The sequence below is a fragment of the Myxocyprinus asiaticus genome, chromosome 14, assembly GCF_019703515.2.
Source record: "Myxocyprinus asiaticus isolate MX2 ecotype Aquarium Trade chromosome 14, UBuf_Myxa_2, whole genome shotgun sequence".
In the NCBI taxonomy this organism is placed as follows: domain Eukaryota; kingdom Metazoa; phylum Chordata; class Actinopteri; order Cypriniformes; family Catostomidae; genus Myxocyprinus; species Myxocyprinus asiaticus.
In genome coordinates this window covers 29,205,199-29,232,109 of record NC_059357.1, presented here as the reverse complement: position 1 = coordinate 29,232,109, position 26,911 = coordinate 29,205,199, and the positions used below count along the sequence as shown (strand labels likewise).

The window sequence follows — 26,911 nt, the reverse complement described above, 5'->3', positions numbered from 1 at the left end:
TGTTGGGTATTGATTAAAAGGTCTGCGGTCATTCCTCAAACGCCATACCACCCGCCAAACAACTGCTAAAGGACTGCTAACAATTGGCTATACACTCTATGCCGCATCTATGAAACTCATTTTATGGAACATGTACTCGGTTTTGTACACGTCGTACATCTGAAATCATAACTGAATTACAAGAAACTTAAACGGGGAGTGTAGGCATAACATAACCGCAGTGATGGCCCCTTTGTGATTTGATATGCAGTGTAGTATAGATTTTGAGTCGAAACACTATCTCCTACTATGCAGGAAACAAATAACTAAACCTGCTTTGACTAATCGAGTTTGTGCCTATACCTCACATATGATTTCAAATGGCTTTCTTCAGTGATGTTTGTCAAGTTCTGAGTTGTAGGTAGACATTTAAAGGAATAGTTCACCCAAAAATGAAAGTTCTCGCATCATTTTACTCACCCTCACGCCATCCCAGATGTGTATGACTTTCTTTCTTCTGCAGAACACAAATGAAGACTTTTAGAAGAATAGTTCAGCTCTGTATGTCCATAAAATGCAAGTGAATGGTGACCAGAACTTTGAAGCTCTAAAAAGCACATAAAAGCAGCATAAAAGTAATCCATACGACTCCAGCTGTTAAATCCATATCTTCAAAAGCGACATAATAGATGTGGGTAAGAAACAGATAAATATTTAAGTCCTTTTTATTTTTTTTACTATAAATCTCCACTTTCACTGTTAAAACTCTTTTGCTTTCAGTAAAAGAAAGTCATACACATCTGGGATGGCATGGTGGTGAGTAAATGATGAGAGAATTTTCATTTTTGGGTAAGCGATCCCTTTAAGCATGCACTTTTCTGCATGTCAGCATTTTTAATAATGAAAGAACAACATACTTCACGGTTGAGAAATAATGGTTCTTACTTTGCTTGCATGCACATCTTACTACTTGTGTGTATAAACTATGGATGGATGAGGCCACATCTTCTGAAAATGTACCATGGCACCCTTATTCCCCTAAGAATTCTTATGAATGTACTTCTAAAAATTCAAAACATTACCCTCATTTCCCTAAGAAATCTTTCTACTAGGAACTGACTCACGAAATCTTGCTATCATTAAATATAATATATATAAATCTCTGTAATATTGAGTATGTTTTATGTTGGGATTGTCTACATGTTAGCTGTCAACATCACAGACCTGAGAGAATCTTGAGAAGGATACTAGTGTTTGAAAATTGCTTATGTTTGATTGGCAACCTTTCCCCTTTCTTGCAAGCATTCCTGTATATGCACTAGCCCATACTCTGAAGGAATATGCTTATTCTTTATATTGTTACACAGTTATATTCATGTACATTTCACTCTAATATTGATTTGATTTGATTTTGTACTGGATAGTAGGTGACAATATGGATTTATGAACGGCATAGGTGGCTTGATGTGATCACCACATACTTTTCCAAAATTTGTTATAAACAGAAATGTATCTACTATTTAAGTGTTTCTCTGGTCCATACATTGTAGGGGAAATGAACTGGGTTTATGCCTTATATGATTGCATATGAAAAAATGAATTTTTCTTTTCTATTTGATTGTAGGTGTTGATATGGACTTGTGAACGGCACTAGTTGCCTGACATGTCAGATCACCCCATACATCTGCTGAGATGTTCTGATTGATTAATGAATGTGTTAAGTAAATAATTCGATGATTGTGTTTGAGTGTTCTAATTACTTGTAATTCTAAGGCAACGGCCAAATACCAGGGAATAATTGGACTATTCCTATAAAATTGTTTGCACTAGTAAACCAGACACACACTGAAGAAGGCTGTGAGGCCGAAATGTATGTGTCCCCTGACTTCTGTGCAATAAAATAAAAAAAGTTAAAATAAGAGTGCGGATGAATTTTTGATTTTTTGAATGAATCTTGATTGGTGTGAATTTAAATTGAATGGGAATCACTGTCCTACCTTTGTCTTTTCACCGTAGCATACCTATACAAGACATTTTATAGTAAGCCACATGCTTAACATGATTGAGGTTAGACACTATGACACAGCATGATTAAGATACAGCAGTTTAATAAAATAATATAAATCAAAGAATACACAAACAATAATCAATTAATAAACAAATTAATTTCACCACACATCTGACATGGTAATAACAACCCATTAAGGATATTTAAAAGTAAAAAGCCCTAATGTTCAACACAATGCAAAAGTTGTTTCCTCCTTGACTCATCCAGAGCATCCTCTGCATCCACAGTGAGTGCATTCAATAATACGACCCTAAGAAAAATAACAAATTAAGGACACTGTTACAAGTAATGACTTTAAAGGCCTTGCAAATAGGTGAACAGTAATAAATAAAGAACTGTGCATCAGGCAAGTGCAAGGTTTGAATATTCTCTTTGAATACCTGGGAGGTTGGACATAACTTACCACTTCAAGCTTACTCTTGGGCACTCTGCATATGCAATTTGTTCCAAAGTTAGTGTCACGCGTCTGAATGCACCGCAGACAACACAGATTTTCATAGCCCTGTTTCTTCCATTTGGCAATCAGATTCTTGTCTGCATATCCTTCTTTGATGCAATACTCGTATAGTTCTAGGAAACAAAACTAGATGTTAAAAACATATATTGGTATAGCTAATCAATTTTAAAGGTACAGTCAGTAACTTTAGTCTTTATGTCATCTTGGACTTACACTGACACCTAGCGGCTTAGATGCAAAATCAATTTTTTTTTTTTTTTTTTTTAGTTTCAGATGCCATTGTGGACATTTAGTATTCAGTCAGCCATGATTACTTTAATCAATGAGTGAAAGTGTCCAATAACAGGACGGTTACTGAGATTAAGCGAGTAGTATTCAGCTTGTCATGTGATTCTAACATGGCAGCTCCCATGTGTGGACCCTCTCCATGTACAATAAAACAGCTTTTATAAGATTACTGATATGACTGGAGTCTTCATTTTAATGTGAGTGGTAATGATTTCCTACACATACTGCAAAATTACAATTCATGTCTTTAGGAGTTAAACACTTTTGAGGAAAAAATGAATGAGTGCCCCTTTAAGAAGTGCTAAATTGTAACATGAGCATACCTCGACTGATGGCCTTTCTTTTGTAAAATAGGTCGAATATGTAACGGCTGCGTTGGTGATGGAGTCTGAAGATTGACCATAGCGACTCAACTTTACGTTTGCCCTCATGAGGCTCGGTTTCAGCTGTGAACCACAATATAAAGTACTTTTTGTTACATGCAACATGAAAATATTGAATGAATTCACGATGCCGTATTCGACTTTTATAATAACGCCCAAACAAGCGTTTTAAATAAATTAGTTTATCATATCTATGTGGATATGACGGTCTCATTAAGCTAAAAAGTACAATCTGATTAATAAACAGTTCAAAATAAAGGAGAGGCTAGTTAGCATTCTGGCTAATTTGTAAACTGTTGAACGAACCTTCGCGCATTTTCTGATCCAATTCGTCAAGAGTTGGCTCTATCAGCTCCCAACCATCTGGAGGTGGTTTTCTACTCCTTTTCACTTTAGGCATTTTTTGATTTCACACAAAATGAAATTACCGTCTCGATTGTTTGTTTAGTAGGCAACAGCGAGCTTCTGCTTTCTGAACCTTCGTGCTAATTGTCGCTAGTTGATGGCGTCATTTGAGGTCTTTAGAGTTAAGAAAGTTACGTCAACAAGCTGTCTTTGTTGTTAAGCATAAAAACATGAAATACATTGTTATTAGCCTTTTTTTTAATTATTATTATTTTTATTTTTTTTAATGTATTATAATGAAATTACCACAAGATTTTGACATTACAAAATCTTTTTATAGTGTGACTACGGTGTTGTTATTCTGTGTCCAGGCATATTGCATCAGGCTAGGTGTCCGGTTGTGTGTCTGAATGTAAATATAGGAACATGGACCAGCTGTCTGTATGTTAATCGATGACTGTGCCTACTTTGCCTAATAATTTGACATTTGTTTTATTTACTTTGTAACCATTTACAGTCGATTACGAACCCTTTTGAACCAGGAGACTTTGAAACTGAGACAACCTGAAATCATAACTGTATTCACAACTTTTCTTTTGTCGAGTGTGGAGTGTGTTTGAGTCAGTTTTTTTTTTTTTTAGATCAAGTCAGGTTTAATCGTCATCATGCCCAAAGGAGGTAAGCTATCATATAGACATATAACTGTCACAAAAAGCTGATCCATAGTGATTGACCACGTTGAGCCAGCAGCACACGTCAGTCAGGAGCTGACTGGGGGATCCTGATGTGTGCTTGTATACACACTGTTTACCTAATCTGTTATGATTGCATAATATTGAGATTGTGTATATCTTGCGTTTTACTCATTTTAAACTAATTATTGTGTATACAGAGAACAAACATATTGGAAAATGAATCTGATATGTTTTTGTTTTGTTTTTAGGAAAAAAAGGTGGCCATAAAGGGCGGATGAGAACCTACACAAGTCCCGAAGAAATAGATGCTCAAATGAAAGCAGAAAAAGAACGAAAGAAGGTAAATTACGTACATTGTCATCTCAGAAAGCAATATTCTGGTCCAGAGAACATATCAATAAAGAGGTTGACAGAAACAAGTCTTATCATTTGGATAAATGTATTACTTTTATTAGGACATGTAGGCAAATCACTGCAGTTCCTCTTTACTCTTTATGCAGAAGCAGAGCTTAGTTCATAGTTCTGAGCATGATACAATCATTGAAAAAATAAGTCTGAAACACAACCACTGTCCATACAAAATAATAAAACTGACAGTTCAGTAGGGGTCATATCTAGTGGTTGGCCAATATATCAGCAGTATTAAGATTTATTTTTTATAGATATATATATTTAGCCATTTTTAGAGTATAACCATGTCCGGTAGGTTCATTAACATAAATTTTACCCCCATCTTCTGTTAGTTCCAAAATATAGGGCTGGGAATCAGTTCCAAAAATAATCGATTCTTCGATTCCGAGACGTTAAAATCAGGAATCGAGTCTGCTTTGGGCTCATGGGTGCAATATGAGTGTTTTTCCAGAAGCCTAAACAGCACAAATTCAAATTACAAAAGCATTATAAAATGCCTGCAGCTAAACCATGAAAATTTCCCAACTGATTTTGTAGTCAGTCAGCCATCAGTAAATTCACTCCATTTATTCATCTGTATGAAGCAATCGCACAAACCCTTCAACACATCAGACAGATACTTTCCAAACCAATATAGTCTGACAGAATTTTAGTTTCGATTAAACTAATAATCAAGTAAAATGCCAAATTTGTGACAGAAAATTGGTATAGAATAACAACTTCATCAATGGTACAACACCTGTCTGCAACCAGGAGATGGCAGAGGAGGATCAAGTAACTGAGTTAGCTCCCCCAGTTCATATCAGTAAATCAGGAGGTTACATTTTAATTCATCAATGCAATCGACATTTTTACAGTACATTTCAAACTTTTGTATTAATTTTCTTTCATAAGCCTACACTTTACAATTTTACATTCAAATGATTCAATGAAATCAAATTACATTTAAATACACACTATGAAAAAGACTTTTACATTGCATAAAATAATCCAGTTTTACAAGAACCAGTTTTTATTTATTTATTTATTTATTTATTTTTTATAAAACTAAAGTGCATTGTTTGGACATTTTATTCAGTGACAAAAGATAGTAGACAATAAAGCTGTTCAAGTTGTAGTCCACAAACACGGAAGTCTAATTCGCCATGGGTTCCCTCTGGATTTTTTATAATGGGGTTTTTGAATTTACGATAAAATAAGGTCTGTGGTAAACATTACTTGACAACACAAGGATGTTTTGTTCTACAACATAAATTATACACAGTCATAACTCAAACGTGAATTTTGAAGCCGTATTGAATTACATATTATTATTATTATTATTATTATTATTATTTTTTTTTTTTTAAACACACACCAGCTTTAAAATTCACGTTTGAGGTATGACTGTGTATAAATTATGTTGTAGAACAAAACATCCTTGTGTTGTCAAGTAATGTTTACCACAGACCTTATTTTATCGTAAGTTCAAAAACCCCATTATAAAAAATCCAGAGGGTTCGCCTACAAATTGAAGTCACTCTGTTGAATAGCTCTACTGCATGCTATTATAAACCTCTTTCTAAACAAGAACTACGGCTGAGTGGTAACATTACATTTTTATCTATAGGCCCATATTTATTTTTAGAATAGACCTATTCTTGCTATCATAAATAGTGCAAAGAATGCTTATTTTAAGATTTATACTTCACATCCCGTTTTTTTTTATTTTTTTATATATAGGAAAAATTTGCGAAAATAAGTCTGCAGTCGACTCTTGGAATTGATTCCATCTATTCCGAAACCAGGAATCGGAGTTGATTCTAAAATTTCTGGAATCAAACAGGCCTGACAACCTTAGCAGTGCAATGCAACTTTTTTTTTTCATAAATATTTTAGTGAATTTTAAATAGATATTGTGTAAAATGACACCACGGGTCAGTTGAATGTTTGATTCTGATTGATTGACTGACGTTCAATTATTTTACAGTAAATGCATGCTTATGAAGTAGTTCCAGGTCTTGACCGCATAACTTCGACAAATCACAAAATCACTTTGACAAATTATTTCAGTTATTTTAAAGAGCTGTACAGGCTACCACAACAAAATAAAAAAAAGAAAACAAAGACATTGGTTAAGTAAATCGGATAAGAATGACAAACATTGAGCCTGTTTACGTGCAAACCAATATGTTGATAACTCCCAAAAATCTGCTTATTAAAAAAATCAGGCAAAGCAATAAAACCACATTTACATGAGATTTGAAATAATCGAGATATTCTCTGCTTTTGATGTCAGTCTGTGAAGAGACATATGCGCACAACAGGTGCGTACATTGGATAAGCCAGTAAGAATGAAATTGGGGTGATGGGCAAAACCGTGTCGATCAGTTTATTCCTAAGTGGTTTGTGACCCTAAACTGATAAAGGAAAGCCATTTAAATGAGCTAAATGTCTATAATATCCTAAATTTATTTTGAAAGCCGCATTATTATTTTTCAATAATTCAACACTCTGTCGTCAGTCATTCTTTACTTAAAGTTTCATTTCAGCAATTTTGCATAGCTCTCATTTGCTGTTATTGAATTGTATTATGTATACATCTGCCATCGGCCGCCCTGCTCTTTAGATATTGTTATTGGCATGGGCCAGTGCAAAACCCATATTGGTCGACCACTAGTCATTTCAACATCATGTAAGATGGACACATTCTCTACAGAGTTTAACACAAGGTCTAAACAGAGATTATTTTCTTACTATCATCATCAAGACACCTCAGACTACCCATCTGCAAGTCAAATTGGCTGCAGAAGCCTTTCTACAACTGCCCAGCAAAAGCACAACAACAAACTTATTGGTGCAAAACAGTCTTTTCTACAAGCAGTAAAGCAATAAAGCAACGTCAAAGTAATCGTTCTTTTTCTACATCGTAGACTGAAGATGAAGAAGGCGCGTCAGTGAATGACACCCAAAGTGAGGACAAACTGACAGGTTCAGAGGACAGTGATGACGAGGGGTCTCAGGTAAATCAATTAGAAAGGTTATGATTGCCAATGTGTCTGCAGATTAGTCCACCCTTATAGATCTATCTGCAGATATATTCATCAGAGCCTGCTTTGGCAGCAAGGAGACATTCAGTTGTGGTTGCAAGTATCAGATACACTCATACTCAGTCTAATTAATGTGGAATCTTACTGGGTGGAGTTGTAAAGCATTGCTCTTTGATTTGTCTTTCAGTCACTGTGTTTGAAATGTCGGCATTATATACTGTTTGTGGAATGTCATACTAGTCACGCCTCTGATGGATGATAATTTGCTGGTGATGCTTCAACATGGCAGTGTCATTACAACTCACTACAAACACTTTCTGAAGGAGTTGATGTGTGAAATCCGGAAACAAACTGACATTTACTTGTTTTCTCCATTTTGTCACAGAAAAGGAAGGGTGTTGAGGGCTTGATAGAGATTGAAAATCCTAATCGTGTTGCCCAGAAAGCAAAGAAAGTCACAGAGTTAGTACTTGAAGGACCCAGACAGCTTTCCAGAAGAGAAAGGTAAAAGACACTGGGTTGAGTGAAGCAAATGTCTCCCACTATCTTTTTGTGTGCCTCAAGTTGCTGTTTATATCACTAAATAGGACGTGTTTTTGATATGTTAATATGTAACAATCTTTAAGACAACTTCTTTCTGTTATAAACAACATGTATATTTCCTTCTCACCTCTTTTATTATAATATATTTTTTTTTTTTTTACATTTCAGAGAAGAGATTGAAAAGCAAAAGGCCAAGGAAAGGTATATGAAAATGCATTTAGCAGGAAAGACAGATCAAGCTAAAGCAGATCTTGCACGGCTTGCCATTATTAAAAAGCAACGTGAGGAGGCTGCACTGAAAAAAGAAGAGGAACGTAAAGGTAAATCAGAAGAATTCTGGAATGTCATGGAACATATGCGATGTTTGGGCATCAGACATTTATTTGTGTTTTGATCTTTGTCTTTACAGCAAAAGAAGCAGCACAGTCAGCGGCAGCAGTGGCTAAAGGAATACATACGATGTCTCTCAAATAATCCAGACATTGTGGATTCTCAAAAGTTTTGATGTATTTGTGGACAGTATACAACTATATTGTCATTATTATTTTTGAAAACAAAGCTTGATGATGTGTTATGCTATGTAAGACATTATAACACAATGTTCCATTGAAGAGGAACATTTCAGAGTACTTTAATCCTGAAAGCAGGCAATGCCTTTGCGAAAGCCCTGATGCTTTCACCAAAGTGGCTAACTCGTAATGTTCACTCAATGATATTAGAAATATAGACATATTTATTAATATATTAACATATTGCCATATGCAGCTGAGTGGATTTTGCTTTCTCAGTTTCAAGAATTATTAATTAAATAAAGACTAATCTGTCCTCAGTTGTAAAGGACCTGGTATATTGTAGAATGATGTTCTGATGGGATTCTCCTCTTGAAATAATGTTATGTAAAACATAATACCAATAAAAATGTCAGAACTTTTATTTAAAAATATTTGTATCATGTTGTAAATTGTTTTGTATCTCAATTTTCTTTTTGAAGCCCTTCCGCAGAACTGTTAGGAACTTGTTAAACTTGTAGCATTGTAGATGTTATATGAACTAACAATACAAAAAAAATCTTCAGAGACCCAGCAAAGAAAAATTTCACCATTGAGATTATTTATATCATTTTTAGTGCTTAAGAAACATTTTGCAAAGTTTTTATTTTATTTTTTTATTGTATTTGATTCATATTATTACATTTGTATTAACATATTGGTTACAACCCCTTACATTTGTATGGGGCCCAGGATGTCCTCAAGACTTAAAGGGATAGTTCACCCAAAAATGAATATTCTTTCATCATTTACTCACCCTCATGCCATCCCAGATGTGTATGACTTTCTTCTGCAGAACACAAATGAAGAATTTTAGAAGAATATTTCAGCTCTGTTGGTCTATACAATGCAAGTGAATGGTGGCCAGAACTTTGAAGCTCCAAAAAGCACATAAAGACAGTATAAAAGTAATCCATATGACTTAAGTGTTTAAATCAATATCTTCAGAAGCGAGGTGATATGTCTAGGTGAAAAACAGATTAATGTTTAAGTCTATTTTACTATAAATTCTCCTCCCTGCCCACTAAGTGGCGATATGCACAAAAAATGTGAATTGCCAAAAACAAAAGAAGAAAGTGAAAGTGGAGATTGCTAGTAAAAAATAACTTAAATATTGATCTGTTTCTCACCCACACTTATTATATCGCTTCTGAAGACATTGATTTAACCACTGGAGTCATATGGATTACTTTTATGCTGCCTTTATGTGCTTTTTGGAGCTTCAAAGTTCTGGCCACCATTCACTTGTATTGTATGGACCAACAGAGCTGAAATATTCTTCTAAAATTTTTCGTTTGTGTTCTGCAGAAGGAAGTCATACACATCTGGGATGGCATGAGGGTGAGTAAATGAAGAGAGAATTTAAATTTTAGGGTGAGCTATCCCTTTAAAACAGTGGCATGAATGAATTTAGATATATTAACAAACACATTCGATGGGTCTCGGAGGATGAAACTATCAATCAATGAAAATAAAACCGAATCAGGTCAAATTATGCTCACAGCATCAAGGGGTTGTGTGGGAGGCGATCGATAGGTCACAGTCACACCCCTCAGCGCGCTCATTGGTCTCCAGATTTCGCGGACTTTGGCAAATGGAAATCCCAAAGAAATTGCGTATATCAGAAAGTGAATCGTTGCGTACCGTTAAGCACATTTGTAAAGGTAAGTGTCAGAATCTTTCCATGTTATATCGTGTCTTTATATTGTGTATTTAAAGCATGGATACCTTGAAGAAGTTTGATGTAGTGGAACAAATCAAAACCTTGTGACTGCACATGTGCTCCATATTCTATGTCGATGAACATAAACTTGTGCTGGTGCACTGTAAATCGGCGCATTAAAAGTGCATGGAAATTGCTTTGTAAAATTTGTTTTGTTAAACATTAACCAGTTGTGCATGAGCCACACTAAATATACTTGATATATATATATATATATATATATATATATATATATATATATATATATATATATATAATATGATTTAGCAGAATCATAAAGACAGCAGGTCCGGTTTACCTGTCTGTCTGTCGCTGTGGACACAACACAACTAAATATATCCCTCTAGTTTTCAACAAACCTGAATAAAACATACTTTAGTTTTGTTTCGTTATTAGTCATAGACGCGTGGCCTGCTGGCAGCTGCAGTTACATCATGAGAGGGGGTAAAATCTTAATGTGGCAGGGAGAGCTGCCACGTAGACCTGCCACCGCCGCAGGCAGCTCTCACTCGTTACTTGCACCTCTCTTGCGATCTTTAGTCCTGTTTTAAATATTTGTTGACGGCTTATACATTTCTTAATCTTTAAATAAGTGTTCTTTGTCTTTTAAAGGGTTAAAAGTTGCAGTCCAAAATGGTTTGGATGACTGCTGGTGTCTGCCTTGTAGCAGCATAGATCTTCTGACATCTATACAAGCTAAACAGGACTATATGCCAGCAAATTGTACAATCCTCCTATTGATTCAGCTCACTCATTTGATTGGCTATCAATAGTTGGCATGTTCTCTTTTACTTAAATTCAATTTTTTTATATACATTTTTATACAAAATTAACAACAAATGAGTATTTTTTTAAGGAGATTTATTAAAGCAAGAGATGGTGACATACAGCAAAACTTATAAGCATATTATTTTCTACATATACTGCTTTTTGTTTTATCATTAGGGGAGATCAGGACAAATAAAACAGGCTAAATATGGTGAGCTCAATACATTTATTTACACTGTAAAAAAATGTAAATGCAATTCAACTTAAAAAAATATATTTAACTGCTGCCTTAAAGTTTTAAGTTAAATCAACATAGCTTTACAAGTAGTTTTAAAAATAATTTTTACAAAAATAATTACAAAAACTAAATTGCATTATTTTACATTTAGTCTTAAAACTGTCTATAGTTTATAATGAGTTGAAATAACTTTTAAATCCACATTGATTTAAATTAAAACTTTAAGGCATTAGTTAAACTTAAGTTTTAAATTAAAGTAGATGTATTTTTTTACAGTGTAGGAATAACAGTGCGCCGACTTTGTTGTGAGTTTTTATGGATATATATTTTTGGGTCGTGCACCTGGATTCAATCTTTGTATGTGCATGCTTTCTACGATTTTTGATTCTGAATGAAGGCAGCACATTCATGTCACTAGTGCCAATGTACTGTTACATTATGAACAAGATAAACATGATATATATATATAGATATAGATATAGATATGTCTTAGGTAATGTTGCGATTGAAATTCGACCTTGGCTGTCAGGACATGAAACGCTTTTTATATGCCGGAAAAGTTCCACCACCGTTAGTACTAATTGGATATTGGCTACATTAAATTATAGAGAATGTAAGTCAAATTAATCACATTTTATCAACTGACACACAAATCATGGCTAGTAGAACAGTGATGGTATAGGCACGCACTTGACTTCTAATGGTCAATTTGGATTTTAAAAAATTAATTTACTTTTTGACTACATAACTTTAATCATTAATTAACAATGGTCATTAAATATGTTGTGGTATTGCATTCCTTTATCTTCTATGTAAAACTTTAGATTTAATTGCACCAGTGTTATTACAGTTAACAAAAACCAAAACCAACTAAAACAATTCTCATGAACTAAAATAAAAATAAAATTAAAATGACTGGAAAAAAATAAAACTAAACTAAATTAATTTTTCATAACCACAAATCTAACTAAAATAAAATAAAAATGATCTCGAATTAATTTTAGTTTTTAATACTCTTGGGTGAATATGGTCAAGTAGAAACTTTTGGAAATTTTATATTTTTTGATGCATTTAATTATGATCCAAACACACATAACATTACACCTTTATAGAAAGCTTAGGGTGCCTTCTACCTTAAGCAAAAACAAAAATGAAAAAAAAATCTTAATACTGAGAAGTAAAACTTTCGAAGAGCCTCTTTTCACAAAATCCCAGAGGAACAGCGATTCTCTAGAAAATATCTACAAAGTATTTGAAATAAAATGTCTTATACACTGTTACATCATAAATAATTATGTAACATTTATAAACACTCCACTTCAAAGTCCAGTAAAAAAATAAAAAATATTGCTTTTCCCACCGGTGTTCATGAAATGAGCTCTGCCACACATCCCAGTGTAAAAGTTAGAGATAATTTCCCCAAATCACCCTCATGCCATACCAGATGTTTATGACCTTCTTTCCTCTGCTGAACACAAATATCTCAATTATGCAGCTTCATACAACACAAGTCAAAAGGGTCCAAAGCTTTGAAGCTCCAAAAAGCACATAAAGGCACCATAAATAATCCATAAGTGGCTTAATTAATATCTTTTTTGATTTTGACTGACAGCTGTGCCTGAAGCCCACCAAACTCCTGTCTAATCTTAGCAAATAATAATAATAATATCAATAAAAATATCAGTAATCTTTATCAATGGAACATTAGAACAACAAAACATTAAACTGAGTGTTTGAAGATTTTGCTCTGTCATTTGATGCTAGAATATACCTGCTTGAAAATAAAAGATTATCCCGGGTTCAAAACAAATTCAGCTCAATCGACAGCATTTGTAGCAAAATATTGATTACCACAAAAATTATTTCGACTTGTTTTCTTTAAAAAAAAAAAAAAAAATCGAGGTTACAGTGAGACACTTTCGATAGTGAAAGGGGACATTTTTTGGAGGCTTTACAGGCAGAAATGTGAAGCTTATAATTTTCCAATTCCAATTTAAATGAATTTTTCTGTTAAAACTTGTGTATTATTTGAGCAGTAAAGTTGTTTAAATCGTAATTTTTAGTCGTTTTGGGGACTGTTGACATTACATTCATCACATTGGCTAACTTTACACAGAAAAGATTAGTAAGTGATTTTATCAAACTAAAATCATGTTAACATGCATATTATTTACATCTTGTGGCTATATTTTTGAAACAGTGAGTATTTCAACATATATGGATTAGCCCATTCACTTCCATTGTAAGTATCTTACTGTAACCCAGATTTTTGCTTGTTTCTAAAGAAAAGGACAGACGTGTCGAAATTAATTTTTGTGGTAATCAACATTATGCCACAAATGCTGTTGATTGAGCTTAACTTGTATTGAACCCGGAATATTCCTTTAACTTTGTTCAGTCATGGAGCTCCAAAGTACTCAAAAAAGAAATACTTCAATCTGTAATTCATAAAAGAAATCAATAATAACATTTACAAAACTAGTGCTGTATTTTTCTATTTTTCTTTTCATAATACCAATTAGTATTTTTTCATAATAATAACAACTTAATTTCGGCTCGTATCCAAACCCTGATTTCATAATAAGAACAAGAAATTGACTCATTTATTGATTTAGGGTGTGTTCACACTTGTAGTTCCGTTCTCTTGGTCTAGACCAAAAAAGAAAATGATACATTTAGTCCTGGTTCGCTTAGCATTCACACCGAACCTAAAGATACGAAACAAAAGGCATCAGGAAAAAGTCACAACCTGATTGGACAGCTTTTATGACGTATATTTTGCGACTGAACTTGCCGAACATCCAAAACAGTGCTGGCTGCTGGGCAAAATACGCTCGTTAGATTTATATATGTATAGATGGTGGTATTTTTACCAGCTGAGAACAAACGAAGAGCTAATAAAATGTGTAAAGGAGTCAAAACAGCGCCAGGAATTCCTCCGTTGCACACACAAACGAAGATATGCTGATGGCGGTTCCGACGCCTGTACCGAACTGTAGTGGCAACATAGCTCCTATGATGAGAAGAACCAGGTATGCTTGAGGTCAGTATTAGGCAAATTACTTCCTGTTATTGGTCCGTTTAGATGTCTTTGGTCCATGTTGCGTTCATATATCAATCGAACCGCACCAGAGTTCATTTGGAAGCGGACCGAGACCCACTATTCAGACGGTCTCGGTCCGTATGTTTGGTGCGCACCAAGGTTCGGACGGCAGCGTTCACACTTGTTCAAATGAACCGCACTAACAGAGCAATCACACCAGTGTTCATTTTAATCAAACCAAACCTGCCAAGTGTGAACACACCCTTATTGAACTAGGAGTACTTTGGTCCTTCATAACAGTGATGCTTTGCACTGAAGTTTTTTTTTTTTTTTTTTTTTTTTTGCATATAGGAGCTCTCTCTCAAGTTTGACCACAACCTATTTTCCTCTACAGATCAACAACTATGGCTCAGGTCAATGGCCATGATCATAGTAGATGGGAATCTCACAACAAGATGATGCTGGAACCTCTGAGCTCAAATGATCTTGAGGTAACTGTTCCAGAAACTGAATTATTGTAAACGCATGCAGTGAGCCACTGAGTGACATTAGGGTCATCATATCTGGACCATCAAATTGTGGCCATGACTATTATCTGTTTATAGTTCCATATCGTAAAAGTTGTTTACAGTTTTTTTTTTTTTTTCAAACACAGGTATTTGACATTATAAAGAAGGAGAAGAAAAGGCAGACTTATGGATTAGAGCTCATTGCCTCTGAGAACTTCACTAGTCGAGCAGTTTTGGAAGCTCTGGGCTCCTGCATGAATAACAAGTACTCTGAGGGCTATCCTGGACAGAGGTGATTATTGTTAAATTACATTGCACATCCTGTGAAAGTCGTTTTCTGTTGCTGTCATGCCAATAAATAGCTTTAGGTTTTTAAAATTGACTTTTTTAAGTCCATTGGTTAAAATGTTGAAGATGCTAAACTTTGATCCATGTTTTCAGGTATTACGGAGGCACGGAGCATGTGGACGAATTAGAGCGTTTGTGTCAGGAAAGAGCTTTGAAGGTTTATGGGCTTGACCCAGAGAAATGGGGAGTGAATGTTCAACCGTATTCTGGTAGGTTTGCTTCTCAGTGTTTTTGGCTGTTGTTGCTTTAAGAGATTATGTAACTCGTGTGAAAAATTAACTCAAAACAAATATTAAATATTGTTGCTTTCTCCTAGGGTCACCTGCAAACTTTGCTGTGTACACAGCCATAGTGGAACCTCATGGACGGATCATGGGCCTTGATCTGCCTGATGGCGGCCATCTCACCCACGGCTTCATGACTGACAAAAAGAAAATCTCAGCCACTTCCATTTTCTTTGAGTCTATGCCTTATAAGGTAAACTTAATTATAGATGTTAGCATCACCGTTACTATAGAGTGCAACAGTGCCCACCCACTTTTTCAGCCATCTTGGTTCAAAGTATTTTTCCATAGGCCTTTCATAAAATCCTTCATAAAGAGTTCTAAGCCATGAACCAAACCAACAAGCTCCAAGGTGAATCACAACATTACAAACTTTGATTTAAAGCAAAAACGTATTTAAAAATCGACAAAAAGATAAAGATACAAGACTGTGTACTTGCCGTCTTTCACGGCTGCACAAACTACAATCTAATTGAGCGTTGCGAATGACGAAATCGAATAAAATAAAATAAAAAACAGATGGAAATATATAGAACTATTGATTTTAGGTTGTTGATTATAAGTATAGAAACAATATATTTTAGGTTTATTGCAAAATATTCCAATACATACAAATATATATGTAATATGGGGGTGTAGGGAAGCCGACTCGATTGCGTCAATCACAGTGCATCATGGAAGATGGCGCTTGCTGCTGGACTTTGGTTGGCTTCGTTGGCCACGGTTCTCTGATTGGTGAATCTTTCTCTGCTGTAACATGGGTAATGTAGTTGTTCATCAAGAATTCCACTATTTAACACGATTTTTAAACAATGAAGTTGAAATAATGTAGGTGGATGGCTTCAATGAAAGCATATACCATTGATGAACAACCTTGGAGCTCACGGTAGGTCTGTCTTTAAAGATTACCGTGAAAAATCAATTAGTTTATGGAAAAAATTTATGAGATTTTTACTTCCGGATTTTTACTTGTTGCACTCTATTGCTCATACTTGTATTGGTTTGAACAAACCCCTAACCTCAAATATGAAACTTAAGCATGTACTGTAACTTGTCCCTATAAATTTGAAATCATGAGGCTTGTTAAGGAGAGGTGTGATATTACTTTAAATGATCAATTTATTTTTTGGCAGCTGGACAATAAAATTGTTGAAAGAATATGATCAAGACTTGATCATATTCTGGGTGCGTCTCAATCAGCTCCCTAGCTCCCTATGTTGTGAATCAGTACATTGTGAACACGAATTCGGGCACTAGCAAGGGTGTTCATCCACTGAACATTGGGACACTTATGACTTATTACACCTGCGACACGATAATGAGCTTGCGCATTCAAGCGCAGCTGTAAATAATCAGCACCATCGCTGTATAAATGACATTCTTTCATTATCGTTGAAGATATTCAACCGTGCAGTGTTTTTATGAAAGATAAATTACATTAAATAAAGAAATACAAATATAAAGGAGGGAATTTTAAACCTACTTTTAACAACTCTAATATTTGTGCACAATATTGTTATTGTGGGCTCCTCAAAATACCACAAATAATTCTAGATAAACTTTTAGCCAAATTGTATAAAGTTCTTCTGATCGCAAAGTAGTTTTTTTTTGTTTCATCAACGAATCAAAATTCGCAACACTGCGTGTGCACTCTGATGTAAACAAAACCAACTTGGACGAGAAGCATGGCTGAAGGAGGAATGAAGCCGACCCTTTATATCCACCTTCTAAAAGTGTTAAGTTGGAAGTGTGGAAGTATTTTAGGTTCTATAAATATGCAGAGGGATTGTTGGTCAAAGATTGTTTCCTTTTGTGTAAAACATTTGACAGAAAAGTGGCAGTGAAACACAGGAACACCTCCAACAGGTTTGCTCTTCTGTGGCACAATCCCATGCATTTTAGCAAGATTTCCGAACTGTTTTTGAAAACTGAGAGACAACACTTTGAGACAACTAAGACAAAGAAATTGAACTTGACATTGAACTTAGAAGTTGCCATTTGCAGATAATGTGTAGCTTGCTTTCAAGTGGACAAAGAGTAGTTAGCTAAAACTCTGCTAGCTAAACAGTAACATTTGCATCTTTTTTATTATTGTGTATTATTTATTTTTTTTTTTTTGTGTGTGCAAATGTTTAAAAGTTCAATTAGTAATACAGTGTATTGTTTATTTGCATATTATTGAACATAAGCCAATCGTGGGCCTGCAGTTCACAGCATTCCATTTTGCAATTGAATTTGTTAATCAGTCCGAGATTTATTATGTGGGCTTGTCTAAGGACGCGTCAATGTACATCTGCGTCAGACGGACATTTTTAGGTCGCTGTGTCAAGTCACACGTAGTTCTTGGATTTGCACTCCAAGCTGTGTTTTGAAAGCAAGAACGCGTCATTGTGTTGTGCCATAGACATATAAGTGTTGTGCTATCTTATGAAGGGTTTGTTTGTTCTCTGTATAAGCTGCTTGTTGCCTATACAGCAAGTTTCGCTTACTGCCCCCTGGAGAAAACAAGTGGCACTTCAAGCTTGAATTGCTCAGGAATATTCCTTATTACGTTCCGGGGACATGATTAATTGCTTTAATTTTTAAACACATTATTTTTTATATAATTAATCGCACTGAATTAATGTGTTAAATCGACAGACCTATCAATTAGTTATTTAAATGTTCAGGGTTCTTTTCAAAGTTCTTTGTTATCTGTTAATTTAAAAGGCCATTTTGGTATTTTAAAAAGTAATTAAACTTGTTATTAAAAGAACAACAATAAAGTTTGTTTCAGTGTTATTATAGTTAACGAAAACTGAAACTAAAACTAAATAAAAACATTTTCGTTATCTAAAATAAAAATAACAACTAAAATTATTGAAAAAACTGAAACTAAACTAAAATACTTTTTCATAACTCCAAAACTAACTAAAATAAAAATAGTCTCAAATTCGTTTTAGTTTTTTATATACTAAGGTGAATACGGGGAAAGTGGAACACTTTTGGAAATGTTAATTATGATCCTAACGTCACATATCCGAACATTATACCTTTGAAGAAAGCTTAGGATGTGTTCAACTTTAATCAAAAGCAAAAATGAAGAAATGCTTAATACTGGGAAGTGGAACCTTTGAAGACCCTCTTTTTACCAAGTCCCAGATTTTTTAAGCAGTAAAGTGGGACATGAAAAATGATTTTCTAGAAAATATTAAGTAAAAAAAGTATTTGGAAAATGTTTTTATATTTTCTTATACACGTTTACATCATAAATCATAATGTAACATTTACAAGCATTACATATCAAATTTTTTTTTTTTTTTGTCATTTTCTTTACCATTCCTTTTCCCACCGGTGGTCATGAAATGAGCTCTGCCACACATCCCAAAGTAAAATCATCAAGAGATAGTTTACCCTCATGCCATTCCAAATGTGTATGACTTTCTTCTTCTGCTGAACACAAAGAAAGTTATTAGAAGTATATCTCCGCTCTGTAGATCCATACAACACAAGTCAACAGGGTCCAAAGCTTTAAAGTACCAAAAAGCACATAAAGGCAGCATAAAGTAGTCAATAAGTGGTTAAATCCATGTCTTCTGAAGTAATCTAATCGGTTTTGGGTGAGAACAGACCAAAGTATAACTCCTTTTTCACTGTACATCTAGCAATTGCAGTCTATAGGAACAATCATTATTTCAAGCTCGATTACACTTCCTAGTAGAGTTGGCAGAGTGCGAGTTTGAAATCATGATCGCCAAGGAGACTGCTGATGTAAAGATTTATAGTTAAAAAGTACTTAAATATTGATGTTTCTCACCCATAGCTATCAAATCGCTTCTAAAGACATAGATTAAACCACTGGAGTCGTATGGATTTGAGCTTCAAATTTCTGCTCACCATTCACTTGCATTGTGAGGACCTATTGTGCTGAAATATTCTTTTAAAAATGTTAATTTGTGTTCTGCTGAAGAAAGAAAGTCATACACATCTGGGATGGCACGAGGGAGTAAATGATGAGAATTTTCATTTTTGGGTGAACTATACCTTTAATTGTTTACTTCCCAAAGATTAGTTTAGTAATGATTTATATTGATTTAAGGAAATTCATATGGAAACAATGGGGATCAAGTTTAAATGTCACTTTACCCATATTCACCCTGTATTATAACATTAGCAACATTTACAATCCAAATTAAACATGATAATACAACTAGATAGAGGTAACACAAGACTGCCCTGAGAAATGTAATGATGTTAGACTTTTTAAATTACAACAGTGAAAGTTCAGCATTGGCAGCCATAAAAAATACTAAAATAAAAACAAACTAAACTGAAACTGAGAAAACTAATGAAAACTAACACTAATTTGGAATGACAAATTGAATATAAAATAGAAATAAAAACTAAATAAAAAATCCAAAACTATAATAACACTGGTTCGTTTTGTAATGTATTTAAATACAGTGATAAAACTGTATACAGTGATGAAAGCTTCAGCAATTGTGATGTGAAAATTTGATACTGTCACATGCCTAATTGAGACGCACCCTTAGATACTTTTTATTTAGGCCAGTAAACAACCACTCAGAACACCTTAGCAACAGCATAGCAACAGCATCTCACATTTTCTATTATGATAAATATGTGTGATAAGCCAGTTTTATTATACCTGTTGTTGATGCTCCCATAGTGATAGGTACCTATATTTTTAGTGAATGTGTTTTATATTTGTCCAGGTCAACCCAGAATCTGGATATATTGATTATGACAGACTTGAGGAAAATGCTCGCCTCTTCCACCCCAGACTTATCATTGCAGGTCAGCACTGTTTCGTTGTTGCATTTTGTATTTACTTAAATATTAGAAAAGCTTTTGAAATTGTTGTACCACAGTATGTACAAAAAATGCCACAGTCAAGGAAAACTTATCCTGAAAATATCAGGGAATTTCCTATTTGTAAGCCAGTTGTTTTTTTTGTTGTTCTTTTTTTTAAGTCAACAGTTCACAAATAGGTTGGAATGATTCATTATCAATTTGGTCTTAAATGATTAAACAAAAAAATATCTGTTTCTAATAATCACAAATGATGGGAAAGGTCATGAAAAAGTCATTGGTCAGAAAGGGTGGGAGCCTTGTAAAAATGTCAAATGCTGCTTAGCACAAAGAAAAGTAGTTTAATGGTGAAGTTTGCATGCCGGATATTTAGATGCTCCTATCGGCAAGTTTAATGCTTATATCTGTTAGATTACTAATGAATGGACTTAACCTTTAATATTTCCATCCGTCACTGTTCAGGCACCAGCTGCTATTCCCGTAATCTGGACTACAGTCGCCTGCGGAAGATAGCCAGTGAGAATGGGGCCTATCTTCTGGCAGATATGGCTCACATTAGTGGTCTGGTTGCAGCAGGAGTGGTTCCTTCTCCATTTGAATACTGTGATATTGTTTCCACCACTACCCACAAGACCCTCAGGGGCTGCAGAGCAGGAGTCATTTTCTTCAGAAAAGGTAAATTCAATGAATCAGTGTGAATTGACCTGACATACAACCCTTTAAATTTAGTCCCTTGATAACAGTGTCATGTTACACTCTTGAATTGTAGGAGTTCGCAGTGTTGATGCAAAAGGGAAGGAGACCCTGTATAACCTTGAGAGTCTGATTAACCAGGCAGTGTTTCCTGGACTTCAAGGTGGCCCTCACAACCATGCCATTGCAGGTAGGATCTGATAACCATCTGATAACTGTCTATTAAATTGTAAAATCTGGGACATAAAACCATTTTATAAACTAGCGCATCAGTTTTCATTTTATGCATCTTCATGTGATACATGCACCATCTTTCTCTCCGTGCGAGAGGGAGAGCAAGTGCGTGCTTTCACCAGACTCGTGCCGGATGGTCGCTGTAGTCCTAAAAACCGCAAAATGATATGTGAAATTATATATGTAAAGAAGACGCTGGATAAGGGGATAACAACAACAACAACACAAGATAAAGTTATCGAACATCCAACCCAGAACAATCAATCAACACTAATGCCGCATTGCCCGTGTTAAAGTTAAAGCATGAATAACATATTATACATTTTAGCTGGGTTACTTTTAAAGGTAAGCTACAACCTGGTAAAACGGTCCTGAATTGTCATTTTAACTGAAAACACTAATATTGGCTATATCCATTTTTTCTAAATTTACAAATGTGGAATGCATACACACATACAAAACTACTTGTATAGGCCGATACAAGTACTTGTATCTGTCTTAAAAATGTTGTATTGGTGAACCTCTAATTTAAAATTCTGAACTGTTTTTGGTCACTAATCAAATAAGTATATTTGTGATATTGATAATGTTAACTTCATTGTACAAAAGGTTAGATTTCCTTGCTTTTCACTGAAGCTCACAAAATGCTCTTTGAAACACTCAGATCATGCTGGGAAAACATGGATCATCAGGTTTTGCACAAACTTTGAGTCCATCCAGCTTGAGTGCATGCTTTTATTAAAGCAGAAGGGGGACATACCAAATTAATCTGAATTTTTTCACTCAAATTGCTGTACTGATAATATAAATTGTAATGAAAAACAACTGTATTAAATTGCAAGAAAAATGCTAAATTACAGCATTTTCACCAGTGGTTTGAACCCCACTGTGTATTGGGGTACAACAGGGCTAAAGGCCTCCCGGAATAAATATATATTTGATTTGATTTTCTCCAAAAACACTAAACTGCAACAAAAACTACAACAGTACTTTCCCTAACAAAATATTCCTGGTCCATGAGATCTTTGCATGTGGTGTCTAAAGTTTAATTTTGAGGTTATTTGATCTAATATTTAATAATTTGTGAAATGTTTCAATGAAAATCCCTGAAATTATAACAATTGTTTTGTGACAAAATAGTTACATTTTTCAGTTTTGTTCAAGGTGATTTAATCAGAAGTTTTTATTAACTGTCCAATAATTGAAAGGATAGTATTTGGGGTAAAAAGCCCCCCTGTAAAACACATTGTTTTTCTTTAGTGGTGGGAATAGATTTGTTATGAAGAATTTTCAAAGTGGGCTAATATTTACTGATCCAGTCACAATGGAGATTAATTTGTCTATAGAATACTTACGTTATGAAATGCCAAATGTGTTTTTAAAAATTAACAGAAAATGTTTAACCGTTTGCTAAAGTGGTTATTTTGTAAATGTAACAACCTTGTCAAATGTTGTTACTCAAAGAAGCATCTTAGGGGGCCTGGGTAGCTCAATGAGTATTGACGCTGACTACCACCCCTGGAGTCACGAGTTCAAATCCAGTGTGTGCTGAGTGACTCCAGCCAGGTCTCATAAGCAACCAAATTGGCCCGGTTGCTAGGAAGGGTAGAGTCACATGGGGTAACCTCCTTGTGGTCACTATAATGTGGTTCTCGCTCTCTGTGGGGCACGTGGTGAGTTGTGCCTGGATGCCGCGCAGAATAGTGTGAAGCCTCCACATGCGCTAGGTCTCCGCAATAACGCGCTCAACAAGCAACGTGATAAGATGCGCGGATTGACGGTCTCAGACGCGGAGGCAACTGAGATTCGTCCTCCGCCACCCGGATTGAGGCGAGTCACTACGCCACCACGAGGACCTAGAGCGCATTGGGCATTCCAAATTGGGGAGAAAAGGGGAGGAAAAAAGTTGTTACCTAAGTTGACACATTTTGCCCTATAACTAGTGTTCCTACATCTATACGTATCCCTGTAACCCATCTGGGGGCCTTTTACACCAAGTGTGGGGTAAAAGGCTCCCTCACCACCTTTAAAAAAAAATAATAATAGATTCTTAATCAAAACAACCTTACGTTTTTATTTATTTTCACACAAATGATGTTGCACCATCAATATGTAATAAAAATACAAATTTTCCTTAAGGTGTGTTTTTAGCATCATTGTAGCCTACTTTGCAATAATTATTTCTTTTTCTTGACAGGGTCATTAAAAGTAGGTGTTCAAATACTGAAATGACCAAACTTTTAGCTCTATCTCATATTGGATTTCTTTTGCTTGTTATGTGCAGGAGTTGCTGTTGCTTTGAAGCAGGCTCTGACTCCAGAGTTTAAGACCTATCAAATGCAAGTTCTGGCAAATTGCAAGGCTTTAGCATCCACCCTTATGGAAAAGGGCTATAAGATTGTTACAGGTGAGTTTCAGTGAATATTTAGATGTGTATCTCTATACATAAAAAAATAATTGAATAGAGATGTGTTTGAAGCCTTTGGATGAGGGTGATAGAGCTGCGTCTTTGGAAACTCCTATGTTTATCTGTTGATCTTTTGTTTTAATTCAGGTGGCTCTGATAATCATCTCATCTTGGTTGATCTGCGTCCAAATGGAAGTGATGGAGGGAGGGCAGAGAAAGTGTTGGAGGCTTGTGCCATTGCCTGCAACAAGAATACCTGTCCAGGTGCCTTTTATAAATAATTCATAATAGTAATATAACTGCCCAATTCTTGCACAGTGTTTTGAGGTCTTAGATTACTGATTTGGACATTTTATCATTTATTTTTCTCTAAAAACTACATGTTGAAGGTGATAAAAGTGCCTTGCGTCCCAGCGGCCTTCGTTTAGGGTCTCCGGCTCTTACATCACGAGGGCTTTTGGAGGATGATTTCCACAAGGTTGGCGAGTTCATTCATCAGGGTGAGTTCATGTTCCGCACTAATATAACATTAAAGGGATAGTTTACCGCAAAATTATCACTCTCATCATTTACTCTCCTGTATGCCGTCTCAAACTCGTAAGACTTTCTTTCTTCCGTGGAACACAAAGATTTTTTGATAGATCTACGATGTGTGTTTCTTCATACAATGCAAGTCAGTGCGGTCCAAAACTTTCAAGCTCCAGAAAGGTCAGCATAAAAAAAGTCCATATGACTCCAGTTGTTTAATCTATGTCTTCTGAAGTGATACGATGTATTCTGGGTGAGAAACAGAATGAGAGAATTGCCATTTTTGGGTGAACTATTCCTTAAAGGATCTTATTCATAGTAATAACCTAGCTCACAGATTGACAATATTTGTGCATCTGTCCTTAGGCATTGAGTTGACATTGGCGATCCAAAGAAACATGAATCCTAAAGCAACTTTGAAAGAGTTTAAGGATGAACTGGCTCAAAATGAGAAGTATCAACTGAAACTCAAAGAAATCCGAGAGGAGGTGGAAGCCTTTGCTGGAAAATTCCCCATGCCGGGGTTGCCAGAATTATAAACCTTTTTAGTCTTCCAGAAATATTTATTTTCATTTGATGGGCACTGAGGTTTAAATGCAGTAGAACAGTCTGTTCCTATTACCATGCACCTTGATGTGATGATTTCCATCATTCAAATGAACTGTCTGTCTTGGATATAACCAATGATAACTCTCACTTTTGTTCTTTACCTGTTTTCTGTGGTTACACTCTAACCACTTTATTGTGATTAACCTGCTCTTTCTGTGAAAAGTGAATTGAACACTGAAATGCTTACCAGATAAGACCAACAGAAAAATATCAAACTGCAACAATGCATTAAAGTGCATTAAATACTGTAAATGTGAATAGATTGAGGACATTTTTCTTGAAAACTGAGTGGAATACTATTTACTGTAATAAGTTACATTTTCAGAACAAGAAAGTGCCTTTGAACTATATAATACATTAAAGTATGCTCTTGGTGAAGACAATAGGTCACTAATTGTGTTGCAAGTTAAAAGCACCACACAGCATTTTATTAAATAATTTAATAAAACTGAAGGCAGAGTAATTTCACAGTGGGTAGCAACTCAAAGCACACAGATGACCCCCACAATTTACTGCACTTACAATTCATAAATATTTTAGCATGAAGATTACACCTCACCTTACCCCAAACAAGCTCACAATACTGTCTTAGAATAGATTTGTGTAAGGTAGCAACAAAAGTGTATGATTAAGACACAAAAATGCAGCAAAAAAAAATAAAAGTGTTGAAAACAATAAAAAAAGAAAATAACCTTCTTAGAAGATATTGTGTGTATAGGTATGGCTTTTTCTCAATTTACATTCAACAGACCATGCACTGAAATGCAATTATCGGTCACTGACTAATCTTTACAAAGGCCAATAATTACTAACTAAAGCAGCTCGATTTTAAGACACACTTGTGATGAAACAGACACAGGTGGCCATTAAAAGATCTGTAACTTTGGACTACTGTTTATGCAGTAGTAGGAATAACAATTACACTCCATGTATTTGGGCAACAGCCACCATTTATGAGTCTTTATTTCACAGTCACTGCAACTGCCTTAAGAATGAAGTGCCATTTCATCCAAACAGATACTCATGCTGACATTGCTTACAACAATTTATTAGTTTTAAATATCCAAGAATGATACAACATGTGAAAAACAATGGAAGTGTCCATAAATGCCACCATTAAATCTTTGTATTCTCCAAACATGCAGACAGTTGTGTAACAGATCTCTACGATGTGACGTTTTTACATGCATTACATTCTTTCACCTTACCACATAAATGCATTAAAACACAGAGGGCAGATGATAATTCATTTTTGTTTAAAATCTCAAACTCTTGTGAACCATTATTTATATATGTAATTAACCATGGTCTTTGTATTATAAAATAAATCTTACCTCAGATATATATTTCCAGTAAAAAGGATGGAAAAAGAAGAAAGCTCAGAATGACTTGCAGGTTTTCCCTGTATTAATTAATTTAGTTCAATTATTTCACAAGCCTAGAATGCAAGTATAAAAAGGCCAACATCATTGACCAATCCATCTATTAACATCAAATTGTTGATAATTTAAACACATAGAAAATGACCTAATTCTAATAGCAGTTTAATAAAGGCTAATGGGCAAATGTAAATGGAAGCATATTGAGATGTATTACAAAATACCGTTCTGTTGATGCAATTAGTTCCATTTTAAATTTGCTTATGATTTTCATGCAGCAACATTGCATCTCTTATGAAGGCATAAGAAGAGCATTGTTAATAATTAAACAGGCTACAAGGATCAGATTAATTAATTCATGATTAGTGACTCTCCTCCAGCTGTTGTTCCTGTGCATACAAATAGAAAATAGGTGACTGAGGTCAACATTCTGATGAATCTCATTTTGCATTCATTGGAAGAAACTTGTATGGGTTTGGAACAACATAAAGGTGATTATATGATGACAAAGTATCATATGTATTTAAACGATGCAAAATAAAAATGTTTTGTATGCCCTCATTCCGACTCTATGTATGTCTTGTGCTTGC

At 34.8% G+C, this 26,911-nt stretch overlaps 3 protein-coding genes across 6 annotated transcripts; 2 read left to right on the top strand and 1 right to left on the bottom strand.

Moving 5' to 3' along the window:
- Positions 1-2,069: 2,069 nt before the first annotated feature.
- Positions 2,070-3,691, bottom strand: LOC127452036 (protein BUD31 homolog). The gene is made up of 4 exons (XM_051717166.1): positions 3,482-3,691; positions 3,116-3,238; positions 2,451-2,617; positions 2,070-2,297 (listed from the first exon to the last, which is right to left on the bottom strand). The coding sequence occupies exons 1-4, from the start codon at positions 3,573-3,575 to the stop codon at positions 2,247-2,249; spliced, it is 435 nt and encodes a 144-aa protein (XP_051573126.1). The 5' UTR covers positions 3,576-3,691; the 3' UTR covers positions 2,070-2,246.
- A 137-nt stretch (positions 3,692-3,828) lies between these two features.
- Positions 3,829-9,132, top strand: LOC127452035 (28 kDa heat- and acid-stable phosphoprotein-like). Its single transcript, XM_051717165.1, has 6 exons — positions 3,829-4,198; positions 4,464-4,555; positions 7,539-7,628; positions 8,041-8,159; positions 8,367-8,518; positions 8,608-9,132. Exons 1-6 carry the CDS (start codon positions 4,186-4,188, stop codon positions 8,670-8,672), a joined length of 531 nt encoding a protein of 176 aa, XP_051573125.1. The 5' UTR covers positions 3,829-4,185; the 3' UTR covers positions 8,673-9,132.
- A 1,150-nt stretch (positions 9,133-10,282) lies between these two features.
- On the top strand, positions 10,283-26,882 carry LOC127451681 (serine hydroxymethyltransferase, cytosolic-like). 4 transcript variants are annotated; one of them, XM_051716552.1, is made up of 13 exons: positions 10,392-10,410; positions 11,082-11,448; positions 14,913-15,009; positions 15,174-15,319; positions 15,469-15,584; positions 15,692-15,852; positions 20,375-20,456; positions 20,934-21,146; positions 21,241-21,354; positions 23,683-23,805; positions 23,953-24,069; positions 24,195-24,305; positions 24,700-26,882. In XM_051716552.1, exons 3-13 carry the CDS (start codon positions 14,923-14,925, stop codon positions 24,870-24,872), a joined length of 1,443 nt encoding a protein of 480 aa, XP_051572512.1. In that variant the 5' UTR covers positions 10,392-10,410; positions 11,082-11,448; positions 14,913-14,922; the 3' UTR covers positions 24,873-26,882. The 4 variants fall into 4 exon arrangements, with proteins under 4 accessions (XP_051572510.1, XP_051572511.1, XP_051572512.1 ...); XM_051716550.1 differs by lacking the exon at positions 11,082-11,448 and having other exon boundaries at positions 10,283-10,410; positions 14,870-15,009; XM_051716551.1 differs by lacking the exon at positions 11,082-11,448 and having other exon boundaries at positions 10,327-10,410.
- The last annotated feature ends 29 nt before the right edge of the window (positions 26,883-26,911 follow it).

Bases quoted from the DNA above. Each gene is read 5' to 3' on its own strand.
- LOC127452036 (XM_051717166.1), bottom strand. From the start codon at position 3,575: ATGCCTAAAGTGAAAAGGAGTAGAAAACCACCTCCAGATGGTTGGGAG. The intron at 2,618-3,115 runs GTATGCTCATGT...TTTGTTTCCTAG, and splicing joins AAGAAAGGCCATCAGTCGAG to AACTATACGAGTATTGCATC. The intron at 2,298-2,450 runs GTAAGTTATGTC...TATTTTTCTTAG, and splicing joins CCAAGAGTAAGCTTGAAGTG to GGTCGTATTATTGAATGCAC.
- LOC127452035 (XM_051717165.1), top strand. The intron at 7,629-8,040 runs GTAAATCAATTA...ATTTTGTCACAG, and splicing joins GTGATGACGAGGGGTCTCAG to AAAAGGAAGGGTGTTGAGGG. The intron at 8,519-8,607 runs GTAAATCAGAAG...TTGTCTTTACAG, and splicing joins AAAAGAAGAGGAACGTAAAG to CAAAAGAAGCAGCACAGTCA.
- LOC127451681 (XM_051716550.1), top strand. From the start codon at position 14,923: ATGGCTCAGGTCAATGGCCATGATCATAGTAGATGGGAATCTCACAAC. The intron at 21,147-21,240 runs GTAAATTCAATG...CTTGAATTGTAG, and splicing joins AGTCATTTTCTTCAGAAAAG to GAGTTCGCAGTGTTGATGCA. The intron at 24,306-24,699 runs GTGAGTTCATGT...ATCTGTCCTTAG, and splicing joins TGGCGAGTTCATTCATCAGG to GCATTGAGTTGACATTGGCG.